This window comes from Ambystoma mexicanum, chromosome 4p (assembly GCF_040938575.1).
Source record: "Ambystoma mexicanum isolate Mex_15411 chromosome 4p, UKY_AmexF1_1, whole genome shotgun sequence".
Taxonomy (NCBI): Eukaryota; Metazoa; Chordata; class Amphibia; order Caudata; family Ambystomatidae; genus Ambystoma; species Ambystoma mexicanum.
In genome coordinates this window covers 770,875,434-770,900,986 of record NC_090927.1, presented here as the reverse complement: position 1 = coordinate 770,900,986, position 25,553 = coordinate 770,875,434, and the positions used below count along the sequence as shown (strand labels likewise).

The window sequence follows — 25,553 nt, the reverse complement described above, 5'->3', positions numbered from 1 at the left end:
GTCTAGCCCTTCTCCGCCTCCTGTATGTCTGCTGCAAGCTTTCTCTCCCTGGTATTATGTTATCAGTGGCATCCTGTACTGGTGCCTAGTTATTTCATCTGGTGTTACTATAGGCGATTCAATTGTACATTCCGCAGCCTGGGCCAAGCGACAAAACTCTTCCATAACTGACTGAGAAAGAGGGGTGTCATCTGCTATTTCGACTGATCTAGGTAAGGGTCCCTCAGTTATAGAGTCAGTTTCTTTATCCTTGGTTATGTCTATCGTTTGTCGCTGTATGAGATACGCCAGAGACTTCTTAGTCTCCTTATCTTCCTTCAACAATAAGGTCAAAAGGTCCTTTATCCCAGTCAGCTCTCCACTTTGTTTTAGGAATCCGTCTTCCAGCTTCATCAAAGCGGGTACCAACAAACAGTTTATGGCATTGCTCTGACCCACGACAGTAAATTCGAACTGCTCAATGTCCTTTGCCATTTCCATGAGAATTCCTGTGTTACATTTATACGTCCCCTTTCATTAGTTCGAATACCTTGACCAGAGAATTGAGGACGAAGTTCAAAGCTGGAAGGGTAAAATCCCCTCCCCTCGTGTCTTTGCTTGGGCTCTGCAGGTCAGTATTGTTCATGTTCACTGGTAAATTCTGCTTAAATTCAGCGGATGCCAGGGACTCCCTCCTAGACTCCTCAGTTGAGATGAGCACATTCATACAGGGGATTTTGCATTAAATTAGGCAAGTAATTAGATGTGCGTGAGAGGTCCAAGCCTGGCCCCAACAAGCGAGATTGCTTATTCTCAACAATAGTGTTTAAGTCTTGAAGTTTAGACCGTTGGGCACTTGTGGTGACTGCACTCAATCTTGTGTCTATGCCTCTGAAAGAATCTATCTATTGCTCCTTTAATGTTGGTAGCTGACAGGGTAAAATCATGTACTCTTATAGGTAAAGGGTTTATTAACTCTTCGACAGGACTCTCCTCCCTTGGAGCCATCTGAACAGCAATCTCTTGGAGAATTGGGGCAGTGACATGACCCGGCCCTCCAAAACGAGTGTTGAGGCTTGGTAACCCTAAATGGACTACCTGGGGGCCTACTGCTTGTCCGGTGTATGAGCCGTCCCAATGCTGTACTCTGGAGTCGTCTACAAATTGTCCGCTCCTCAAGTTGTAGCGGGTTGACATTATTCCTCGTCTCTAACCTTTTTGTGCCGGCTAGCTACGTCTCTGTGAGGCAGTCATCCAGGGCCGCCTATAATTCTTTGAATTGAGTGACGTGATTCATGTTCTTATTGAAATCAAGCTTGTGGTGTGCAACTTTGTGTTATTGTTCAAGTGAATCCGTGATTGATGTTAAAAGTAACAAAGTAAATCGGGAATGATCAAAGGGGTTTAACACTGACAGTCTCCCTCCCCGCCGGCTCCCGGTCTCAATTACCGGCATCTATTATGGGCCAACCAGCCGTACTTCAAATGTCCTCAGGGGTCGTGGCGCGTAATCGTGCTTAATGCTGTTCCGGCAGTACAAGGACTGTCTCCTCATCTCCTGCCCACAACGGACCACAACAGACCACTTGTCCTCCTACTTCTCCGCGCACCAAATGATGTTATGTAGAGTTTCACAGGATCAGTAGCATGCCGGCTCCTCCTCTGTTTAACGGCCACAGTAAACAGACTCAAAACTCCTCGGTCTACCACAACCGACCATTTGTCCTCCCACTTCTCCACCAAGTGTTTTACTGTCATGCTCTGGAATAAATAATCTGCTAAAATATGCCAGGATGTGATGTTTGTTCCCTTCGAGATGTATGTAATGAGACTGGAGTGAAGGTCTTATAGGAGGGGCCTGTGCGGAAAAATGTTTCGAATTGAAAATTGTATGTATTCCCCTTGCACACTACTGCATTATAATATTGAGGAGCTCCTGCAAACTGCCATGATTAAACAATTGATTCTTGCTTGTGTCGAGGTGAGGCTTTAGGCTTTACTGCGCATGAATGTGCGATGAAGGCTCTTCGCCTAGTGTGTAGCTATGCTCCCCTTCACATCTCGCGCTTCGGACATGTTTCCCTTTTGGCATATGCAAGCGTGTTTTAGGATCCTACTTTCTTAGGAAAAGCAGCGTTAGCAGATGGAAGTCATACTATCAGTGTTATCGCCTGCCTAAGACCGTGTGTGAATCTTTGAGGCGTATATTCAACTTCCCTAGATGTATCGCATTATGCTGTCCTCCCTGATAACACTGGGCCTCATTACAAGTATCGAGGTAGCCAAGCTACCCCCATACCGGGTCCGGGTTCCAGAAATGGGGACTTACCGGGCCATTCCGACCTTGGAGGGCCCGGTAATTCCCTTTCCTGGAACCCGGACCAGGTACATCCCCATTCCCATTTGAGCCCCCATAGGGCTCAATGGTAATGGGGAGGATGCCAACAACGGGCCCGTTAATGACGGGCCCGTTGTTAGCATCCTGGTCTGTTAGTGGGTCCCGCTAAGGACGCCTGGTTTTACCAAACATCCTTAGCGGGACCCGCGAGCAGACCTCATAATGAGGCGGTAGAGGGATAACGGTGCTGGCGGCTCTACCGGCGCTGTTAACCCTCTACCTACTTTCTCATAATGAGGACCACTGTCTAACATGTAAGAATGCAGCTAGTACCAAATACATGTATAGTGGGGCTTTGTTCCCGGCTTGCAACATTGCTTCAGTACGATTCCTTGCCCTGTCTGCACCACTCCTTGGCATTGAAATGCATGTAATCCTTTGGGTATTAGAAAACGGTGCATGGAAGGAGAGGGGTTTTCACTTGCACCGGAGTCTCGTACTGTCTTTGGTTTGTTTTGTCCTGTTGTTCGCTTTCTACTAATAAATCGCTGGGATACAAACCGTATCTTGATTTTGTTGTACCAGCCTTCAAACGTGCCATTATGACAAAAATGTTCTTTGGGATTTAGAGTGCTGCATAGTAGTTGGAACACTTTGTATTCAGGAATGGGCAAATATTGTAAAATGGTTGAGGAAACACCTCAAGAATTGTAGTGTCAGGCAACTAAATATGGCAGAAGTGTTATATAAAACAGCAGGGGAATTTTATGCAATGTATACTGACAGTTTCTGCTTCGCTCTGGCAAAAATTTTCTTTGGAGTCATGTTTTACCCAACTCATTTTTTTAGAGTTCTTGCTGCTAATAAATATGTATCTGGGTTTTATTATGTACATTATAGCTGTAATCTATGAATGTTAACTGTTTCTTTCATATTGTATCATGTGTGGCGGGTTGGGAGAAGAAGTTGGACACAATGTGGACATTTTAGGTTTCTTTTATTAAAATATTAAAGAAAAGTCCTCTCTCACCCTATCGCTATAGGGAAAGTCCCTACTTAACTAACTGAAACTAAAGGTGCTTGTCCATCGTCAGAAAGTCAAAAGCAAAAAAAATGTCCTCAGTCCATACCTATATTTACAAGATCCTACCACTAATAAACAATAACTAACCTTGAGCCAAAAGAATGTCTCTCTTCTTCCGGCCTCTCTTTTTCCTCATGAGGCGGTCTTTTAGGGATTTTTATTCAATACAGCTCTTCAATGTGCAAATATCTCTGTTTGACGAAACAGTTTCTTTTGGTGATCTCTTCTGATAAGGTTTTAGGATTTTATTTAAGAGTTCTTCTAGCTCTTCACAACTGTTCATGGGTCTTGTCTTCCAGACCAAATGAGCCTTATTATTACTTTCCTTGAGCTAGTCTTTCAAACATCTTCCTTTCACTCTAGAATGTTCGTTGCGTTTATCAGCTTTGATACTTCCCCGCCCCAACCCTGGGAGCTCCTTGATAGGCTCTTTTTCTCCTTGTATATTTCATCTGGTACGCTCAACACATTCTACAACTTCCCATTAAGTGGTTTCCCAACTCTTCAATTATTTTGCTTCCAATTATCTCCAGGGATTCCTTCTCTCTTTCCCAGTATATTTGACTCCACTTCCTTAATGATTCACAATTATTGTTATCCTTCAGGTTCTTGAACAGTTAATTAAATGCTTCTTTATACTTGTTCTCTTTTTCGTTACCACCCTTGTCGCACGCATATTCTCTACTCTATATCTCATGTTCGCCAGGTGGGCCTCCCGCTACGCCAGTCAACCCCAGTATCAGTATTTGTCGTGGGGGGCCTCGCAGTGCTCGCCATACGCTCTGGTAATCTGCTCTGGTCTCTCACTTCATGTTTCCAAGCTCCTTGCACGTTCCGATATTGGCATCTTTGCGGTTTGCCCGGTTCTGTGAATGGGGGGCTTATGGGAGCTTTCCACTCTCCCAGTCTTCGGTGTTGTTTTGCAGGCACCATGCCCACCAATGCACCTCTGTGGTCACGCAACCACATTGGATGGTTCCTCGTTCCCAGTCCTGACAATGGCTTCCCTGTAGTCTGCTTCACCGTGCCTCTGGTGTCTCAGATATGCATCCTCTGCTTCTTGGAAGACTGTGGGTTCCGTAGCCACACTTTGCTCCGCCTCTCCCAAGCGTTCTTACGTTAGGTGGCTTCACCTACATACCATTCTCTCTCCTCCGTTCTGGCTTCCTCGTCCCATTTTTACAGGAACTCCTTCTTAAAGAGGTGTTCTCCTTTTCTTAAGACAACGCGTTTGATTCAACAATGCCTATAGCAAAACAGCAGGAGGAAACAGTGTTTTGGATAAGAATCAGGCCCATATATGCGGATAAAGTGTCCTGCATTGGGATTCCCTTTGGGAATGGGAGTCCTTGTCCCCTAAGGAGAGTCACTCGGAGTGAGGTCTAACTTGCAAAGTCCCCTAGGGAGGGTCTTGCGGAGTGGGCTTACCTCCCTAGCATCAAAGGGGGTGGCTCCCCCTGGGGGAGAAGGGACAAATACTCCTGATTCATCAAACATGCTATAAGAAGAATGGTCAATAAAGCATTCGACACACTATAATATTGACTATGTGACATCACTGTACCTGACGTCCCAAGCCCCAAGGCAAATTAAGAAAACTCAGCCACTGAGCGAACTAAGAAATCTTCATTGTGTAACAACGCTGCATACTGGGAAACTAAGAACTAAGTGAACAAACTTCATCCTCTGACCCAGAATGTACTCAAAAACCTTTACCAAGTGATAACTACCATGCTTTTCTAACTCTCACAGGGTATAAGAGACATTCATTGTGTGATTCTGCTGCATGCTGAGGTAAGTGAGTCCAAAATGGCAAAGAGTGCTGAGAGACATTTGTAGTATGTCTATATGGCGTGCTTGTAGATGGTGTCCTCAATCTGGAACCAAGTGAGCAAGCAATTATTTACATACTAGGAAACTGAGTGCAACTTCATACCAAACTGAGAAATCTTCAATGGGTGCCAATGATACACCATGACGTAAATGCTGAGAAGACAATTGGCAAGGATATTGCATACTGGATATGGGAGTCCAGTTATCAGACAGCACTCAAGACAACATTTGGTGGTACAAGATCAAGGACAGATCAGTCAAGACTCAACGATGAAGATGCAAGATAATCCAGACACCACATAAAAGTTTGAGAAATATTTGTGTTAACTTCATCCCTCAGTTTGTCTTTTTTGTCCTGTGGACACTCACCCATATTAAAAGTAAAGCATTCACATTTACCATTGTCCTGAGCAGGGATCACTGAAGTCAAGCCTCATGTGTAGTGTAAGAAAAAGCTTTAATCATACAATTACAAAGCTCTCATCTGAATAAGGTAGAACTCTTTGCACTGTGCTCGGAAGGCACATTGCTGAAAGTATGATCACACATTACAGGTATATAAAACATACACGGGTACAAGACGGATATAAAATGGTTTTCCAATACCTAGCTCAGGCTTGTCCAGAAGGCTAATGAGTATTCGAAAAGGCTTCAAGTCCTGTACCAGTGTACTCTCCTCTCCAAGTTCTTTACAATGTAAAATTCCGACCATTGCCTGCAAATGAACAAGCAACATAGTTCACTGGGGAAATTATTTTAATCATGTGGTTTTTTGAGCTCAAAGAGATCCAATCTTATGTCATAATATGATAACGTACACCCCACATTATCTTCCATTGTGAAGAAGCATGCACTGCCTGCCATATCCTACAGTCAAATAAAGCACTTGCAACTGGTTACAGAGAGTGACTGCAGTTCCATAATATTTACATTGCTGTTAATAATTTGCTTAATGATATAATAAAACTAAGTCAACATCACTGGAATCTGATTCAGAAACTGATTACAGGTACCTTACGAGGGTTTCTTAAGAATCTTCAAAATGATTCTTATATTTAAACAGGCACCAGGCAAGAATAGGGGGTATAAATATATTGTTGGATTGTCTTGCTACCAGTGAAGTAACAGCAGAAAGAAATAGGTGTACTTTTGCCAAACTATGTACATTTGAAGTGATTATAAAGTGGTACACGCACTAGATACGATTTCTTAATAAAATACATTTCTAGACTTGAATCCTCTTAGCTACAACGATGACACAAATTGCCAAACAAATTATGCCCATCTTAACGTGTCCGAGTTTCACAGCGCCTTGATGCCCGCGGGTTTAGTGCGCTTCATAAATGGGGAAATGAAAATGTGCTTCAAATGCCAGGATTAATTTTTTTCTTCCCTTTTTTATTTGCCGCATAACAAAATACTACAAAATATTGTTATATTCTAGATCCAACTAAAAATATAGATCCATAGGAGGGATCATTAGTTGACTGTTTTAAAAAAATGAATACTCCGCAGTTATTCTATGCATGCAATCAATGTGCAGAAGCAAAGCTTATAGTTGAGATGGTAATGATCTCATTCTAGTCCAGACTGCAATGATTATTTATTATAGCTACAGTAAAAGGAAGCGTGTTGGTGGCATGGCAATAACCACATGCTGGCAAGCTCAACAACTGAAACTATATTTCTAATATGAAGCAAACACATAATTTTAGCTCTAGTATCATAGGCAAACTTAAACTTTCATTCTATCGTGCATTCGTATTTCGAAGCATTCGTTTTAGACACATTTGTTTTTAAAGATTTGTAAATTCATGATTATATTTTCTGGAAAATATACTCAACACACAAATGAGTATCTCATGGTCACTTTTGAGCCATCAGTTATTATTTGAAAGGGCTTTTGAGCTTTTGAATGTCAGATCAAAAGATGGAAAGACAAGCTAAGATCTAGAATGGCTTCTTGCATATTCAACCACATTAATTTATTTGCAGTGTACACTTGCTTGCATTTGCTATCTAGGCTACAGTCCTTAATGCAATCTTGTTTGCTAGCATGGATTATGGCTTGGCTGGCGGAGCCAAACTCTGCCGCCTACAAAGAAATTAATTAAATTAAAGACAGTTCAAAAGACTGTGCATCTACTGGAGTAGAAGACTTCATACACATCTTGTAAAAAAAAGTCTGATGTTTAAATCACTGTTTGAATCATGAAAATATGTTTTTTAAATCATCAGTATGTATTAAGTGGGTTCTATTTCTATACTCCTCCATAGAACAGTAGTTTCATAATTCTTCAACCAAAACCTCTGTCACTTCTCCCAAGGGGGAGCCACCACTCACCCCCATGAGGCTAGGTAGGTGAGCCCACTCTGCAACACCCTCCCTAGGGGTAGAGGCAAGTGGGACCCCACTGGGAGAGACCCCTTTTGGGGACAAGGACTCCCCTTCCCATGAGGAACTCTCTAAGGCTGGAAATATTGTAGCCTATATGGGATTCTGAAAAGGACCAGATGATGTAAAGTATTCAGACTGAGACGAAGAATCACCTAACCGATACTATTATCTTATGGGAGATGAGCAAACCATTTTAAATGAAAATGACCAATCAACTGAGATGAGAAGGTTGATTAAGGAGTCCTCTGTGAGAAGCCAGCGAGAAGCAGAGAGAAACAAGCACTTACATAGGGTTGGGGAACTACCCTGCTACGTCATATCTGGGGAAGATGGAAACCCGGAAGCCCGCGAGTTTCGGACTTGCCAGAGAAAGCGGTGCAGGACGCCCATGATGTGCTGAACCCAAACAGAGAGAAACCAGCCGGGCAGGAGCCTGCAGAGAGGTGGCTGCAAGACCATGAACAGGCAACCGTGGTGGATAGTTCATCCACAAACTATCACCAACACCACTAGCAAAAGCAAGGATAAAGATGTCCGGTCACGCCGTGGAAGACAGTGACACTACAAAGATGCTAAGGAAAATGTAGAGAGAAACGTGAGCAAAACGAAGTAAGCAGCAGTCTGTAAACCGAGGAAAGGTGCCTGTCAGATAAAGCTCCCGACGACATCCCCCGTCAGAAACGAAGGTGACGGGAAGCACGGGAGGCACCCAGGGATGAAAACTGAACAGAGTGTATTTGGAAATGAATGAACTGCAATCGTATTGATACTAGAAAAGGAAACATTGAAAAACTAAACAAGGCTAAAGAAAAGCAAAGGGGCAAGTAACTAATAACTTTACACAAGAAGAGTATAAAGAGAAAGCGAGAACCAAGCACGACCCAGTGTCAGAGAGAGAGACAATTGGAATATATAACAAAAGAAGTCACCCAACGGAAGGGGACATATAACTGTCCAGGAAGGACAACCTACCAGAACAAGAATAATTTAGCAAGATATTCTATCATCAATGACAAGAGTTATGGATCTAATATGAAGGTCCCAAAAGGGATCCACAAAGAGAGAGGAAGTTTTGATAATGTAATTGATGAACCAAAGAGACTTATTCACAAAGTCACAAGAGACTATTTGCAAATAAACTACTAAAGGAACACATAACCTCGAGTCATTCTTCTGATCTAAGTTAGTTTGCATGGGTGGTAGGGTAGTTTTGGACAGCTGACTTGTTCATTAGGACAGTCAAGACTGACGAACGAGCACCTTAATTAGTAACTCTGACGAATCTGAGGATGTCGTCCCTTCTCCCCTAGGGGGAGACCTTTCTCATGGGGACAGGATTGTGCGCCCACAGTACAACAGACCCCCTGGGGTGGTGCATCAGGGAGGATCACATGGGAGAGGAAGCCCCTTATGGGATTAGGGATGGCCCTTCCCAGATAACATGGTATCCCACTGCCTTAGTAGTCCCTCCCTCCTTCCCCAAACAAGTTCTCTCTCACTTTCTCCAGGCAGTGTCAATATCTGTTATGGTATGGCAAGCCCACTTAATATGATAGAACTGACTAACAACCCTGGAAATACCAAATGTTTCCCATGTAACTCTACCATGACTACTGTGACGAAGAAGAGGATCGGGAGTATGGCGATTACTCCAGAGAACTGGAATGAACGATCTAGACTGTCACCATTTTTGATTTGGTCCAAAGAAATACAAAAAGGTAGAGGGAAAACAAGATAGGGAGAGCAGTCCTCGAGCGAGGAAGCTGGGCAGACGCTGACCCGGCGAACCAGGAACCGAAAGAGATGCTGTGCACAGAGCTGAGCAGGAGCGTGAAAGCAGGCAGAGGAGGACACGCTCCTTTGTACACTGCCCGAATGAACCTTCGGGCGTCCAGAAGCCTGGGAACCTGCACGGAAGCGGAAGCCCTGTTCCAGAAAGCTAGAAGGGAATGGCAAAGTAGGCACCAATGAGAAACTGATCGGCAGGGCCACCGCTTACCGAAGCAAGAAACCAAATGCTTCTGGAGCCCCAGGAGGTAGTACTGCTGCCCGTAAGACACGCACCAGAGAAACAGGTATGCGTGCAGAGCTGAAGGAGCTGAAGGTCTGGGAGGTGTCCGGGAGCAACAGGAACAAGAGCGTGAGAAGGCCTGGGAGAAGTCGAGAGAGTGCAGAAGGTGGCATATGGTTGGCAGGAGAGTAAACCAAGCTATTGCAACCATACAGTGCAAGTCTGGGTCCTGCACCCATATGAAGATAAGAAAGCGAGAGGGTCTAGGACCCCGAGAGAAGATGGGGGAAGGGCAGCAGGGAACACATGCTTGGCAGGAGAATAAATCAAGCTATTGCAACAGCACACAGAGTATGGGACATGCACCCACATAAGAATAAAAGAGAACGGGGGTCTGGTACCCTGAATAAAGAAGATATGCTACAGAAAGGAGCACATTCTTGGCAGGAGAGTAAACCAAGCTACTGCAAGAGCACAGTGCAAGTCTGGGCCCGCACCCATATGAAAGCCTAAGAATAAGAGAGTCTGCAACCCCAAGAGATGTAAAGAGTCCACGAGAAGAAAAAATCTTGGCAGGAGAATAATCCAAGCTGGACAGATACTTAGCAGGAGAGTGAACCAAGCTATTATGTTCAACCTTCGCAAGTCTGGGACTCGCATCCAAAAGAGTTTGAGAACAAGAGGGCCGAGGACCCTGAAGACAAGAGAGACTGTTTTGATGAAAAACCCATGCTTGGTAGGGAAATGCTCCAAGCCGGTATTATAAAGAACTGAGTCTGGGGCCCGCACACTTACGAAGATATAAAATACAGAGAGGATACAGGGTCTTTAGGACCCCAAAGAAAAGGAACATAGAACCAGACGGAATCCAGGGGAAAGGAGCAAACCACTAGTAGCCTGTGACTTTTACCTTGTAGAACATGTCTTTTGGACCACCCAAGACAGAAACCAACCCTACACAGTTGATTTAGGTTATTAGTGCTGGGGACAGAGGTAGGGCTTTTGGACACAACAATAACATACATTTTGTTTTGACATCCTGACTTATTCTTTAGTTTCCATTGAGGCAGGGAAACCCCTCGTAGCAGTTAGGGATAGAGAGGCATTTTCCAACCCTTTTATTGATTAATAAAAATGTATAGCCAGAAATATGCACTTTTGTGTCTGAGCTTTCCTTCTGCACCCTTACATAATGTAGGCAGGGACAACCCAAAGTGATAGGGAAATGTTAGCCTTTTTACTTTGACAAAGCAGTGTTCATCATGTCATCCAAGAGTCTGTGTCCTTCTTCTGACCTGCCATAGCACATATTTCATGAACAAGCAATGTGTACCTACCGCCTGTGAACTGGGCACTAAACTAACAGTAGGTTGTAACTATGATTATGGCACTGTGATTTGTTCTTTCTGGAGCCTTCAGTTCTGCCAAGCACAGACCTCCAATGGTGGGAAAACTATAAGCAGGCATCCATGCCCCTTATAAATGACTACCACACGCCTCTTCTCCCGCAACTTCCAGCACCGGCACCCTAATCTACAAAGATTTGGGATGGGAGCATGACAGCAAAGTGAGCGGAGCGAGGCGCGCAAGCTGCTTTGCCCTAATCCCTGGAGCTAATAATCAGAATGGGACAAAAATAATGTAAAAATAGAGTCCCAGCAACATCTAGAGGTGGTGGGTGAGCAGGGGGATGGTTAGTGTTTTATTAAACTTAAAAACTGATTATGTTGCCCCTCAGGCCGAGACGCATCGCAGCAAAGATGGCAGCGTGGACACCCACTGAATGTAAGATTTTGTCCTCTGCCTTCCAAAATTAGGCAAGAGAGGTGGGTGGTATACATGGCAGGCACCTCCATGAAGATCTGCATCGGGGCCCTGGGACCAATCTAGACTGTTGCCCCATGGAAACGGAGCCATGGTTGAGGCGGGAAGGAGGCAAGAGATATCCAGTTGATTTGCACTGCTTTGAGCTGGGTACTCACCTTTACATTTAAAACAAAAAATATGAGGGTATTTATTTAGCGTGGATCTAGCATCGGGAGGCAACGGAGTGTTTTAGAATCATAGGGGGAAGGAGACGGTGAGGCAAACAGAGAAACAAGGGAGCAGGGAACTAACAGCGGATGGGGAGGGCAGGCATTTTGGTAGCAAGGGATTGTGAGGCGTCAGAAATGAAAGCCAGACAGAAAGCCGTCATGTTTTTGGTTAAAGACATTTATTAAAGTAAAATGGGTTGGAAAAATGCCTCTCTATCCCTGTTCTAAAGAGGATCTTCCCTAGCTAGAAACCAAAAACTAAGGATCCGTCTGTGTCAGGATGTCAGTAACTAAAAAGCCATTCTTGTGTCCAAAGCGTCCTATCCTGATCCGCACACTTTAAACAAAACAATAAAGGGTACATGAAACATTTATAACTTGATGTTAATAAGGGTGTTCAAAATCAAAAGTATCGAAATTAATCCAACAAAAATGTTCTCCAATGTATAGATCCTGTACTTGTAGATAGGATGGCAAAAATGTTTCTTTAGCTAACAGTTCCTTAGTGTCTTTGCTGGACTCACAAAGTTCTTATTCAAACAATAAGTTCTAAAATAATCTTTCTGTAGTGTAGTGTTTCTTGTAACTTGACACTGCCCTGCCATGAATCTTCATACAATTTCAGCTTGCCTGGTGCACTTGCCTGCCAGAACTTCTATTAGTGTTTTCAGACCACCGGCTATACTCCCCTGCCAGGCATCTTTATTATCTTCAACTGCCTGGTGTACTCGCCTGCCAGGACTTCTTTTATAGTTTTTTCACAGTTCTTTGGCTATACCACAATAGCATATACTGTGAGGGCTTGGTATCATTTGCTCAGTTCAAGCGTCTTCCCCACATTGACATTTCATTCATCTGTACTTGATTGGGGTTTGATTTCATGCTTTGTCTTATCTGCATTCAAACTTTCTTCCTATTGAAAAACGGTTCCCCCATACAGGTATTTTATGCATCTACATTTGTTTGGGGTTTGCTTTGGTAATTTGTCTTGTCTGCATTTAAACAAGTTTCAGGAGTTTCTACATTAGCAATCTCATACTATTCAAACAGTTGCGGTTGCGCTTGTCGGAATGCCCCAGGTCCTCCAGCTGTTTTGGGCAGACTCACCGATGGTGTCCAACGTCTCCGACTCTGCGACTCTGCTCGTGCCTTGGCAGTTTTGCTCCTTCACCAACTTTCCACTTTGGAGTGTACGGACACATGCCAGCTTTCTCTCTCGGCCCAGCCTGGAGAATGCTGCTTCTGAGAATGGCTCACCGCCAGGAGCTCCTGTGCGGCTCCCATCGTCTCAATAGCCCTTCTAGTCCTCTTGTTCCAGCGGCCTTCCAGCGTCCTGCGTTTGTGAGCCTCAGAATGAGGTTTAACATGCTTTCCTGCACTTCTCTCTTCAACAGTGCAGTTGCCATCTTTAAATGTCCTGTGCACTGAGGGATTCGAAAAACAACTCGTCTGGGTATAGTCAATTTGCTCAAACTCCCTCATCCTCCTTGTCTCAGTACCTCAGTGGTTACAGGAGTTGGAGTCCATGGATGTCATGGATCTTTTAACTCTTAAGACTTAGATGGTTTTTGCCTAGAGGTTTCCCATGAAGGCACATTAGAAACAAAAGGTGTTGTGTGCGAGTGCCTGAACCAAAGGTGGGGGTGTGACCAGAATGACAATAGGCCATTAAACAGAGTATTAAAGTGTCTTCCTCATGGGAAATGGGAGAATCCAATGAAGTACAAACATCTCCTCGGTGGCTAACTCCCATGTGATCCTCCCTCATAGAACCGCCCCCAGAGTCGGGATCAGGTAGCGGCTGCCGTCCCCTGGCCACATCAGAAGAGGTCACCGCCAGGGGAATTTGTGATGACTCCATTGGATTCATCCAAGGATCTACAAGCAATCAGGGGAGGGCCCAGTGTGGAGCAGATCCACCAGTCTCAGGTAAGGTGGGGAGTGGAGCGTGTGTGAACCTAAATGATAGGGAGGAGCAATTCATTGAAGAGGAGGGGCTCAGGCACCTTCGGGAACTGTTGAAGCGAGGGGGCGAGTCTGATCCTGACAGGGAGGTGGTTCCAGAGTCTTGAAGCATAGAAGAGAAGGCCAAAGGCATGTCTTCTGGTTCTTTCCTTCCTGCACCAGTGGAGTTCAAGCCTGCAGATGTCCTTACCTCATGTGGATCCGAGGCCTCTGGAGATGCTGTGTTTCTCAGTGAGGTACACCTTGGGGACTTCAGGGTGACAGCCTTGTAGATGATGGAGCAAGATTTGAAGATGATACAGGCTTGCATCAGGAGCCAGTGCAGTTCAATGTGAGTCCTTTAATGAGACGTGCTGCAGTTTGAAGGACACATCTCAGGGGGGCCGGGGTAGTCGCAAGAAGGCCTTCGAAAAGGGAAATGCCACCATCCAGGTGGGAGAGGACAAAGGCATGGACAGCAGATCTTAAATTGTTTTATGGGATGATGGCCGTGATTTTCAATCGGAGAGAAAGTTGATGCCAAGCCATTCGTGTCTTTCTTGTTATGTGCTGTTTGAAGGAGAGGTGTCTGTCGGTGTCAAAGCCAACCACTGCATTAATATTGGGTTTGTATCCTTTCTCAAGTCAGTTGTGAGTGGTCTGTGACCAAACTGAATTTTCTTCCACTTAGATAGTATGTAAAGAGCATTATAGCCCACTTGATAGCCAAGGCTTCCAGTTCTACAGTGGCATACTTTTGTTCTTGTGGGAAAGCTTACGGCTGGTATATAGCACTGGGTGTTCGATTCCATCATACTCTTGATATAGTACTGCCACTTCGATGCATCAGTTTGTAAGAGGAACTCTTTATTGAAGTCTGCCATCTTAAGGACGGGTTTGTGACAAAGTATGCTCTTAAGACTGTCGAAGCTGGCCTGATCCTTCTTATCCCAGAGTAACTTCTGCGGTTGGGAATTTCTCAACTTATCCGTCAGGTTGGCTGCCCGGCTAAAATAGTTTCGGATGAATCTCTTATAATAGCCGGTTAATACTAGGAAGGTACTACGGTCGCATTTTGTTTTAGGAGTAGGTGTTTGTTGGACCGCCTTCACTTTCTTGGCCTGAGGTTGGGTTAGGAAATACCCCCAAAAAAATCCTAGATACTTGACAGCAGAGTGAGCCAGATGACATTTTCGAGGGTATGCGTTTAACCCAGCTTGTCTGAGAGCCCGGGTGATCCAATACAGATGATGCATGTGTTCGGGCCAGCTGGCACAGAGAATAATAATGTCATTGAGATACGCAGAAAGTAGCTGGAGTTCCATGCAGACCAAAGGCTAAGACCTTAAATTAGAATAACCCCTATGGAGTTGAAAAAGCAGTCTTTTCCATATCGACAAGATTTAACGGTGCTTGCCAGTAAATCTTTGTCAGGTTCAGTGTTGATATGTACCTGGGTGAATCTAGTTTTTTGATTAGGTTGTCAATACCTGGCATAGGGTAGTTGTCAAAAACAGAAATCAAATTTACATTTCTAAAGTCTTTACAAAAACGCCAGGACTGATCCAGCTTTGCCACCAAGACAGTAGGGGGGGACCAAGGACCCTCATAGGACTCGATATCAGCTTTGCGCATGTCCTCTAACTCTTTCTCGATAATTTTCTTTCTGACTTCAGGTATCTGGCAGGGTTTTAGATTACTGGTTTTCACTGCGGGTGTTCGGTACAAAAGACAGTTTGCAACCCTTCCAGGTTGCTCTGAAAATACCTCAGGAAACAGATAGGAAGTCGCCAATGGTGGGACATCGGGAGAAGCAAAGGTGTTTTCAGTATCTGCATCTGTGAGGAGAGCGGCCATAGTAACTGTAGTGTCCACAATATGGTCTATGTTCCACTCCTTAAGCAGATTAACATGATAGATTTGTTCCTTCTGGCATCTTTCAGGTTGGGATATAAGGTAATTCAAAGGGCCTTTTTTTCTAGTACCATGCCACTTAGAAATCATCATATTCTCTGATGATGGAAGAAGCACTAAGACTGACTGTCCTATTGAAAAAGGAGCGGGGTATAGTGTGTTTATGATAAGCTGCTTGTTGTTCTTGGGCCTGCCCTAGATTTGTTTCTACAATTTCTCTTACTACGTCTAAGTGTGTGGAAGGATGAGATTGACAGAAAGGTGGCATTGTTGTGGTTATAGACTTTTATTTCGGTTCAAATAAAAGAGGGAAACCCTAACTCTAACTGTCCCTAATACTAAGAGGGTTTCCCTGCCTCAACTCAATACTAAGGACTTATACACAGTCCTGTGTCAAAACCTATTTCTGTCCATTACACTCTTAACTAACTAAGGAAAAAGCAGGCATCTTCTTAGTCCAGAAGAGTTTCTCTGTGCCTCTGTACTGAGGCTCTGTGTTCACCTCCTGGTGATGAGACGTGTTCTCCAGATTGCATAAAGAAAAAGTTCTAGCAGTTCTCAGAGGATTCTCTGTCAATGGCAGGCACAGAAAAGGAACAAGTTACTTACCTCCTTGTTCTCCAGCATGGGTCTTGCATAGATTCACATGCTATGAATATTCCCCATCGTCAGGCTGGGAATCCTCAGTAAAAAATAAAGCAGTTCAGCTTTAAGCTAAAACTGCACTCTCGCTTATATAGCCTATTGTGGTCACTTTGGGTCATGCTGCCCCAACCAATGACACTTGTCCTCCTCAGCTCCACCCCTGGTGGCCATCTTCAGATTTGGTTGTGCATGTAAAGTGGCAGTAGGAACCAAGAAGAGCCATAGAGGGGAAGGCGGGAGGGTTCGCATACAAAACCAATGCTGGAGAACAAGAGTTACAGGTAAGTAACTTGTTCCTTCTACAGCATGGGGTATTGCATGGATTCACATGCTATGAAAACGATTAGACAGCAGTACATATACACAACCACGGGAGAAGGCAAGGATCAAAAGAAGCAACAAGACTTACCGCTGGAACATACTCGTCTCAAGAAAAGAGGTTGCGAAGCACCGCTTGTCCGACACGAGACTCCTCCCTGGAATCCCTGTCGACACAGTAAAATCTTGTGACAGTGTACGTAGACCTCCAAGTAGCAACCCTGATCCAGCAGGGGAACACCAGAGAGGAACGCCATAGTTGAAGCGATGGCTCTGGTGAAATGGGCTCTCAGCCGGCCTGGCAACCGTTTGTTGGCAAGGCATGATGCAGCCGGAGAGCCATCTGGAGATGGATGCCTTAGATAGGGCCTTACCCTGCACCACCGTTCCAAAGTTGATGAAAATCTGAGAAGTCTTTCGAAAATCTTTGGTGCGTGCAACGTAGAACTTCAAGGCATGCTATACGTCCAGTGAATGCAAGGACCTTTCATCAGGCGTAGAAGGGTTTGCAAAGTAAATTGGTAAGACCAAAGGTTCGTTCAAATGTAAGCCATATGGGACCTTTGGCATGAAGGACTGATGAGTTTGTAGAACCACCTTGGATTGGCCGAAAGACAAATATGGAGTCTTACAGGATAGAGCTTGGATCACTACAATACACCTGGCTGGGGTGATCGCCACTACCAAGGCGGTTTTCCACAAGAGAAACTTCAAAGATGTCCGATGCATAGGTTCAAACAGAGCACCCACCAGTTTGGAGAGGACCACATTCAACTCCCACGCCGGGGCAGCAGCATTCACCGGAGGGAATGTTCTCAAGAGGCTCTTGAGGAACATCTTTACGAACCTGTGAGACCAAAGGGAGCACTTGCCAGGAGCTTGGGTATACCGGCATATTGCGGCTAAGTGCACTTTGATAGACCCATGGGCAAGGCCCACCTTAGCCAGTATTTAAGGCAGCAGTTGTGGCACTGTGGAAAGATGTTCTGGGATTGGCACTACACTGTAAAGCACTTTCACTTCTGTTGGTAGCATGCAAGTGAAGACGGAGCCCTGGCCTTGGCTAGAATCTTCTTGCATTCCAACGGTAGCAAGAAATGTCCAAATTCTAAGGCTGCAGGTGTCAGGCCGACATGCTCAGGTATGCTTGGTCGTGGTGTAGGATTGCCCCTCCTTCTCTGGAGAGCAGGTCCATAAGAGGAGGCAGCTTGAGGCCGGAACCACTGACAGGTGAAGATAATCCAGGCTCCAGATCTGTCTGGGCAATGAGGAGCATCTTGCAGAGGGATCATTTGAGTGTTTTGATCACACATAGGAGCAGCGGTAGTGGTGGAAATGCAAACAAGTTGTCCCACGGGAACGAGAAGGCATCCTCAAGACTCCTTGCCTGATGATACCTGCTGACAAACCGCTGGCACTTGGTATTGGCTGATGTCGCAAACAGGTTGATCTGGGGCTGGCCCCCCCTCGCTGAAGATCCTAGAGACTTGAGCTTGCCGGAGCTCCCATTCGTGACAAACCCGTAAGCTCCCTGCTGAGAGTCTGCAATGGTGTTTTGAACACCTGCCAGGTGGAACAGGACTAGAAATATTAAGTGAGCAATGATCCCGCACCACAGGTTCTGTGCCTCCGAGAGAGGACGGGCGACCTCGTCCCACCTTGCTTCTTGATGTAACATATGTGGACAGGATCGGGTTTGTCAGAAGCGGCCAGATTGAGTGTTCCTGAGTAAGGCTGGTGCAGCTGGAAGGCGCTGTGTTGCGTAACGTATTGTTGCTAGGTTCTTTCATCTAGGGTATTCAGAGCTGACAATGAAGTGGATGTAGCACTGGTCCGTACCACTTGTCTGTTGCCGGATTCCCTCACTTGTTCCAAGGGTCCCGAGCAGGGGGGAAGAGGGTGCTTGCAGTACCTGTCTGGCACTAACGTAGTAACTGTCAGAGTGTCCTGCCCTGCACTCGCTGAGCCATGAGTAGCTGCCGGCTTTGGTCGGTTTACATGGAACCTTTCCTGTCTTGAGTCAGTTTAGTCTGTCCCATTGTTGGTGTTGCATGGTCTCTGTTTGGAAGGAGTTTGTAATTTGCTTGCCATTTTATTGTACAGATACACAGTGACTATGGGGTCCCTTAGATTAGGGACCCTTTGAGCTGTGTCTGCTTGGGCTATTATTACATAAACTCTGTGGAGCTGAAGTGGTGCCTAAGTAGTCTTGTGAGGCACAGGCTGCAGAAGTCTTTTTTTATTGTATTTTTAAATACCGGGCAGGATGTCGGGTAAAACTGTTAAAAAGCAAAGTTCTATACTCTCCAAAAACAACCATATAAAAATGGGAAGGCACGCAACGAACGTGTTAGCCCAGAGAGCAAGGCCTGGTGGGCTGTTGTACCAGTGTGGTGACTGGTGTAGAAGAACATTTTAAGAAAGTTACCCCCTAGGGTGGGCATGGGTGTGGCAAAATAACTGCTTACTTCAAACCCGATGTGACGAGGGATATTGTGCATGCCTCTCCCCTCGCTGCTTTAACTGAGGTGAATGAGCCCCTGGGCACAACTCACTGTTGGGGTTATGTTACGCATTGCAGAGCAGCATGCAGGCTGCATCATCAGGGCAGACTAACGTGGGGCCACCTGCACCTGCATCTGCGGTAGAGGATGGTGACTTACCACAGCATCTTTTACCGCCCTTCACTGCAAGACTTTCAGCTACCCCTGTACTATTTCCTGACTCAGTAAATGAGGGTAATGAGGATGGCATCACTGTCCAATTATCATCTCTTTCTGGTGATGGTGACAATTTGCAGTCTCCTGATTTCCCGATCATTCCAGGGCTGGGGATCATGCAGTTTGCCATAAATATCTTGATTAAGCTGTGTAGGATAATTCATGCAGATCTGAAGACGCAGGGCTCTTTGCTCCAACAAGTGAAGGCCTCAACTGATTGGAGTCCTTCGGGAGTGGTTTCCCCGCATTGAAATGGAGGTTACATCCCAAGTACTCGACGATGATGAAAAGTGAGGTCAGGATGTTGTCGAGGTGGTCGGAGAGGCTGTCAGGATTCCTATAGATAATTCCACTGATTTCATTTAACCTACATAAAGGCAGCGGCGGTTGGCAAAACTTCGAGCATGAAAAGGAAATAAAGTGTTTCAGGCTTCTCCAGTGGCACCGACCGACCCATTAAACTCCACAATCCAATCCAGTTCATTTATTAAAAACAAGAAGCAGAGAAAGATTGATGCACGCAGGCACAAGAGATACAGAAAAATGTTGGTACTTTGACTAGTTGGGTGCTCAAGGATAATATAAATCCGGTGAAAGTTGCAGAGGTTACTTTGGAAAGTGAAGGAAGTGAAGAGGAGTTGGTGTTGCCTTTGGGGGTCCAGGTGGTTGCTCAAGGGCCAAGTGAGGGCGGTTTGAGACCAGATCAAGGCCAATTGAACGTGCCCTGTACTAACTTAACTTCTGCTGCAGCTACTGTTCTCGAACCTAACGTCTACTAAGAAGAGGTTGAATCATTCGGTGATGTTTGCTGTTCTGCATACAACACCCTTCTTACGTGTCCTGAACTCCACAGACTTTGTCGAGCCTATTAAATTGGAAAGGTGTAACATTGCTCTCATTCATTGTTATTTACCTGAGACTGCAACTATGGTTCGAACTTATACTGATTCACTGCTTAATATGGGATGTGTTCTTGATGTATCTCCCGCTAGTGTTTCGGTATCTAGTTGCTGTCATATCTGCAGTAAAGGGTACCAGGGTTTGGTGCGGACCCCGCAAAACCTGAAGGATACCAACTACGATAACAACAAAGACTTAGCTTAGAAGCATGCTCCCAGCATTGGTTGCTAATTCTAAATTAACTGCATCAGTGGCCTATTGGAATCCGCAGGGGTTCTCTCATTTAACTTCTGCAGGTGGCTTGATTGGACTGCTAATGAACTATGATATTTTTATGTCGCTGGAGAACTTTTTGACTTATCCCATCGTTGTAGCTGGCTATCACGTTTATCAAGAACAGGCTCTGAGCGGCCCTAAGGGGCACCCTTCTGGGGGGTTTCTAGTGGCTATAAAGCAGTGCTTTCATTTCAGAAGGCAAGGGGTGGAAAGTGCTAAGGGAAATTTGATGGCCATTGAGGTTTAACCTAGTATTGCTTTGTGAGGTAAATCGTTGCTGGCCTTAAATATATACGATCCCCAGGCAACGAATTATCAGAAGCTATTTTTTCAAATCCAAAGATCAGATCATTATTAATTCGTTAGCTAGCCCTGGGCATGAGCTGGCTATTATTGGTGGGGATCTGAACTCCTGTTGTGTTGATAGAATGCGAGCTGCTGAATATAAGTTGTGAGGCTGAGTTGTGTAATGTTGGATCCAAAGACGAGTGGGAAGGGTAACAAATGGCTGACCTTACTCCAGGACTGGGATTTAACTTTATTGAACAGTCGTACGCTGGGGGATTGCCCAGGCAAAACTACATTGAGTAATGGATGTTTCAAGGGTACACTCGATTACGTCGGAGGGAATAATGCCTTATTGGACAGGGTGTTTGCGTTTGAAGTTCTCTCAAATACCTATAGTGACCATGCGCTACGGTCAGTATCACTGACCCAAGATTGAAAGTAACCCAGTTTGCAAGTGAATACTGGGGACAAGGGTTGATCATGCTGGGGGTTGTATACGCTGGACTGCCAAGAATGCTGAAAGGATCTCTCTGGCCATAGGGAAAGCCTTTCCACTTGATTCTTACTACTTGAAGCAATGCACTGCTGAAGAGATTGTGAAATGGCTTTCTGGTTTCATCCATAAGTTTGTATCAGTACCGGGCAGAAGTTCCTTTGTACATGCAGAAGAATATCGGCGCCTTTTGGTATTAAGATACGTGATGCCAAAAGGCATATGCGCCATGAGATTACAGCGCTTAGGAAAATCTTTGGGTAATTTAAATGAACTGAAGGTCTTAATTGCAAGGACCAAACAGACGTATAGAAGCTGGTTATGTAGGTAGAAAAGTTTGGAGACCAATGCCAAATGGCAACACATGGTGCAGGTTGTGACTGGTAAGAACACGCATACTATATGGCAACTACTATCCAAAGACAAGGGGAATTCAAAACCATTATTGATTAATCCTATTCGGATGAAAGCTGGCTATGACATGTTTGCTCTAGCCAACATTCTAGTGAGTAGGAAGAGAATGTGATTGACACTGAAGGCAGGAAGTGGCCGCTTGCTTGTAGTAATTTGGACATTCGGACAGCCGTTAGACATCTTAAATCTTCAAGGGCTGCTGGCCCAAATGGCCTTTGCAATACTGTACTCTGGTGTGATCCAGATGGTTGATCTCCGGTCTCACACTTATAGTTTGACAGAATATGTCAGGAACGTAGGCTTCCGCTCTCCTGTTGCTGTTCTATTTTGATCCATATTTTTAAGAAAGGTGCCCAAGACTTACCTGGTAATTACAGACTCCTCTCCTTACTTGATTCCACAGGCAAACTCTTTGCTACCTTGGTTTTAAGGGTTTTATGGAATTGGGTTGAGACAAATAACTTGTACCCGTACCAGACAGGCTTTCAGCCAGGCTCGTCCACCACGCATAACATGAGATTGGTGGATGTGTTTTTGCAAAGGGTCAGAGCCAGGAAGGAGGTTAGTTTATATGTTGCGTTTATAGATTTTACATCTGCATTTGATTGCATTAATTGGGGTACGCTGAAAGCATTGGGATGTCCTAACTGGATTTTGGAAATTCTTATCCTATGCCATTCCAATAATACTGACAATGAGCGATTGAACCATGAAGGTGCTATTTCAGCTTCAATCCAATTTAGCAGGGGAGTCAAGCAAGGTTGTGGGCTGGCTTCCCTGCTATTTAATTTATAGCTGGCTGGTCTTCTGTTTCGATTACACGCACAATCCAACTGTCCGCCCAGAGTGGGGGACATCAAGATTCCATTACCTTTGTACGCTGCTGATTTGGTTATTATTGACAGAACATATTCCGGTATGAGAAATATGATAAATGAATTGCAGGCCTAGAGTTTGGAAAACGACCCGACCATCAACTTAAATAAAACTGAAGTGATGCTGGTTGCGCATCGCAAGATCTTTAAAGGTAAAGATGATCAGTACCCAAGGCAACATTGAATATACTAACAGTTATGTTGATCTGGGCCTGGAGTTTTCTTCAACTAGTGATTATTCTTTAATAATTGAAGCCAAAACTAGGAAAGCTAAACAACTGGCGGGCCTAATATACATATTTGCCACCCAGATTGCGGGCTTCACTATGAAAGGGGTTTTAACGCTTTACAACCAATGCTTTTGCCTAGCAGTCTTGTACAGGCTTGAAACTTTGACTGTGAACAACTTGTCATGGTTTAACCGACTTGAAGCTTATTTCTGGCGGAAGATGCTGTAACTAATCCAATCCATATCCATGGAATATTTGCCCCTGGAAATGGGCATCATCTCTCTTTGTGGGATGGTCTTAAGGAAGCATGGGGTGTTCTACATTAAATCCAGGGTCTCTCCCAAATGTCTGATGCTTTGTTTATTGGGGGAAGGCTCCGGTGGCATGAGGAGGGGGATTGAGTATGAGGAGACAATACAGGAGCTATTTGAGATCATTGATTGTGCACCCCAGTTCAATTTGGAAACCTCGACAGGATGTCTTATTGCTGATTTCAGTAAAAAACTAAAACAGTGGGACTGGAATGTCAACTTCGAGCACCTTTATACATTAAAGCATTATGCATTGGTAGCGGAAGCAATTTACAAATATTTGAAACCTCAGTTGTATATGTTGCTTTGTGCCTATCCTGATGTACACCATTTTCTATTATTGTTACGCACAAATCAGTTACCACTATTGTGGGATCTCAGCGTAAACTGCCACATGGTGAGAGCTATTGTTGGATCTTCTGAGGAAGGGCATTCTTGAAACCCCTAGGCATGTCCCCACAAATGTGCTGGTTTGGGTCCGAGTAGCTAGGGTCCTTAGTCCATAATTGTGACTCGATAAAATGAAAGTTGTTTTGGGCATATTGTTTGAGCACTGACTCAACCTCTGCACATCTGGCCTTGTATTGAGTATTGCTAAAATCAAAGGACATACTTAAATGTTAATTGAGGGAGTCTATGAATGTGACAGTTTGTGTTTGTCTGTTATTTATTGATGTTTCGTGAATATTTTACATATGTATGATTAAATATGTATTTCTGAATTTATTTTATTTTTATTTGTGAAAAGTTCTGAGTAGCTGAACACAATAAAGATATTATTATCATGGTGGTCATGCTGCCTGTGAAGACTCTGATCACCTTTCCCAAATGTTGAGCTTTGAAACACTTGAGAGCCCATAAAATTGCCTGTAGCTAAAGGACGTTGATATGCAACGCTTGTCCTCCGGGAGCCATATAGTTGGCTCGTGTGGGCGCTCCAACCTTCCAGTGAGGCGTTGGTCGTGACCATATTCTGAAGGGAGCTCCCTGTGAGATGTGAGGGTGAATGGACCACCAGTGCAGGGCTTAGCGGAAAGCTTTATTGAGGGTTATCCCGTCATTCCATGAGCCGGAAATCTGCTTCCACCTGGCGTCCAGGAACTCCTGAAGCGGCCTCATTTGCAGCCTGCAATGAGGAACCAGACGGATGGACGAGGACATCATCCCCAGCAAGGATTTGATAGACCGGACAGGAGCAACACTGGTCCATAACAGCTGTTGGGACCTTCCCTAGGATGGCCTTTATACTTTCCCCAGATAGTGTCGCCAGACACGATACTGTGCAGAGTCGGGCCCCCAGGAACAGGGTGTCCTGGGACAGCACCATGTAGGATTCGGGATAGTATATTGAGAATCCCAGAGTGGTTGGAGTCTGGACCGTCTCTGCTGTATGTTGCGCCACCTGGGAGTGAGATCGAGACGGGACCAGCCAATCGTCCAGGTAGGGCTAGACATACACACCCTTCTGATGAAGAGAAAGCTGCTACACCCTCTGGGCTGATTTGAGGCCGAAGGCTAACACCTTGAATAGGTAATATCTGCCTTGGACGATGAACCTTAGTAACTTCTGATGTTTCGGGTGAATGAGGATGTGGAAATGGGCATCCCAGTTGGCTAAGCACGTGCTGCAGCGTGACCATCCTGATTTCTGGCACTTCAGAAATTTGTTGAGACGACAAAGGACCAGATTGGGTCTCCACCTGCCTGATTTCTTGCGAACCAGAAAGTGTCTGGAGCGGGAGGGCTGACGGTAGGAAGGGCTAAGCACCTTAGAAGTTCAGGAGACATCCTTTTTCAGGGAGTGAAAGGTCTGCCTCCTCTGTTGCAGCGTGCCCAGGGAGCGTGCCGTCTCTGTAACAGTCTTGATGGCAAGAAAAGACTTATCCACTGCCTTCCTGAAAAGGTTATCTCCCACGAAAGGCATGTCGAACACATTGGCTTGCCTGAAATGTGTGGCCCTCAGCTAAGCATGATGACGCAGGGCGATCCTGTTGCCCATCTACTGGAAACTGGAGTTGGCAACTTCAAGGGCAACCGTGATTGCATGGTTAGACACCAGACCCAGCCAGGACTGACTGAGGCTTTGGAGGCAATGCTACCCTTGAGATGGCCGTCATAATCGTTGAGACGGTGCCTGCAGTGGTCGATGAGCCCATCATCATGAAAAAAAATGGTACCACCAGCCTGGTGGACGGTGTCGTCAACGATGTCATCAACGGAGCCTTCGTTGGCGATGATGATGATTTCGTCAAAGATCTTGGTGTCGCCGACGAGGAAGTCTTCCGGGTCATTGACGATGACGCTGACAATGAACAATGCCTCGTCAACAAGGTTGATGACCATGGAGTGGACGATCTCCGTGCTCTCCAAAGACGGTGTTCCATTCATGGCAGTCACCGATCCAGATGAGACACTGCAGCCGCAGAGCTCGTTGATGAGGAAATTTGAGTGTGCAATGACTTCTCCTCTTTAGGTACCTTCCCCTTGGAAACGTCCTCAAAAGACTGCAACCTCTTTCCAGAAGAAGTACACTTTTTGGGCCTGCT

At 45.1% G+C, this 25,553-nt stretch overlaps 1 protein-coding gene across 5 annotated transcripts in view; it reads right to left on the bottom strand.

The window, feature by feature from the left end:
* DOP1A (DOP1 leucine zipper like protein A) overlaps positions 1-25,553 on the bottom strand; it is a 2,904,166-nt gene that overhangs the window by 2,281,903 nt on the left and 596,710 nt on the right. For all 5 annotated transcript variants that reach the window (XM_069606322.1, XM_069606321.1, XM_069606320.1 and 2 more), the window contains exon 10: positions 5,841-5,949. In XM_069606322.1, the coding sequence (XP_069462423.1) occupies positions 5,841-5,949 (109 nt within the window). The remainder of the gene's footprint in view (positions 1-5,840; positions 5,950-25,553) is intronic.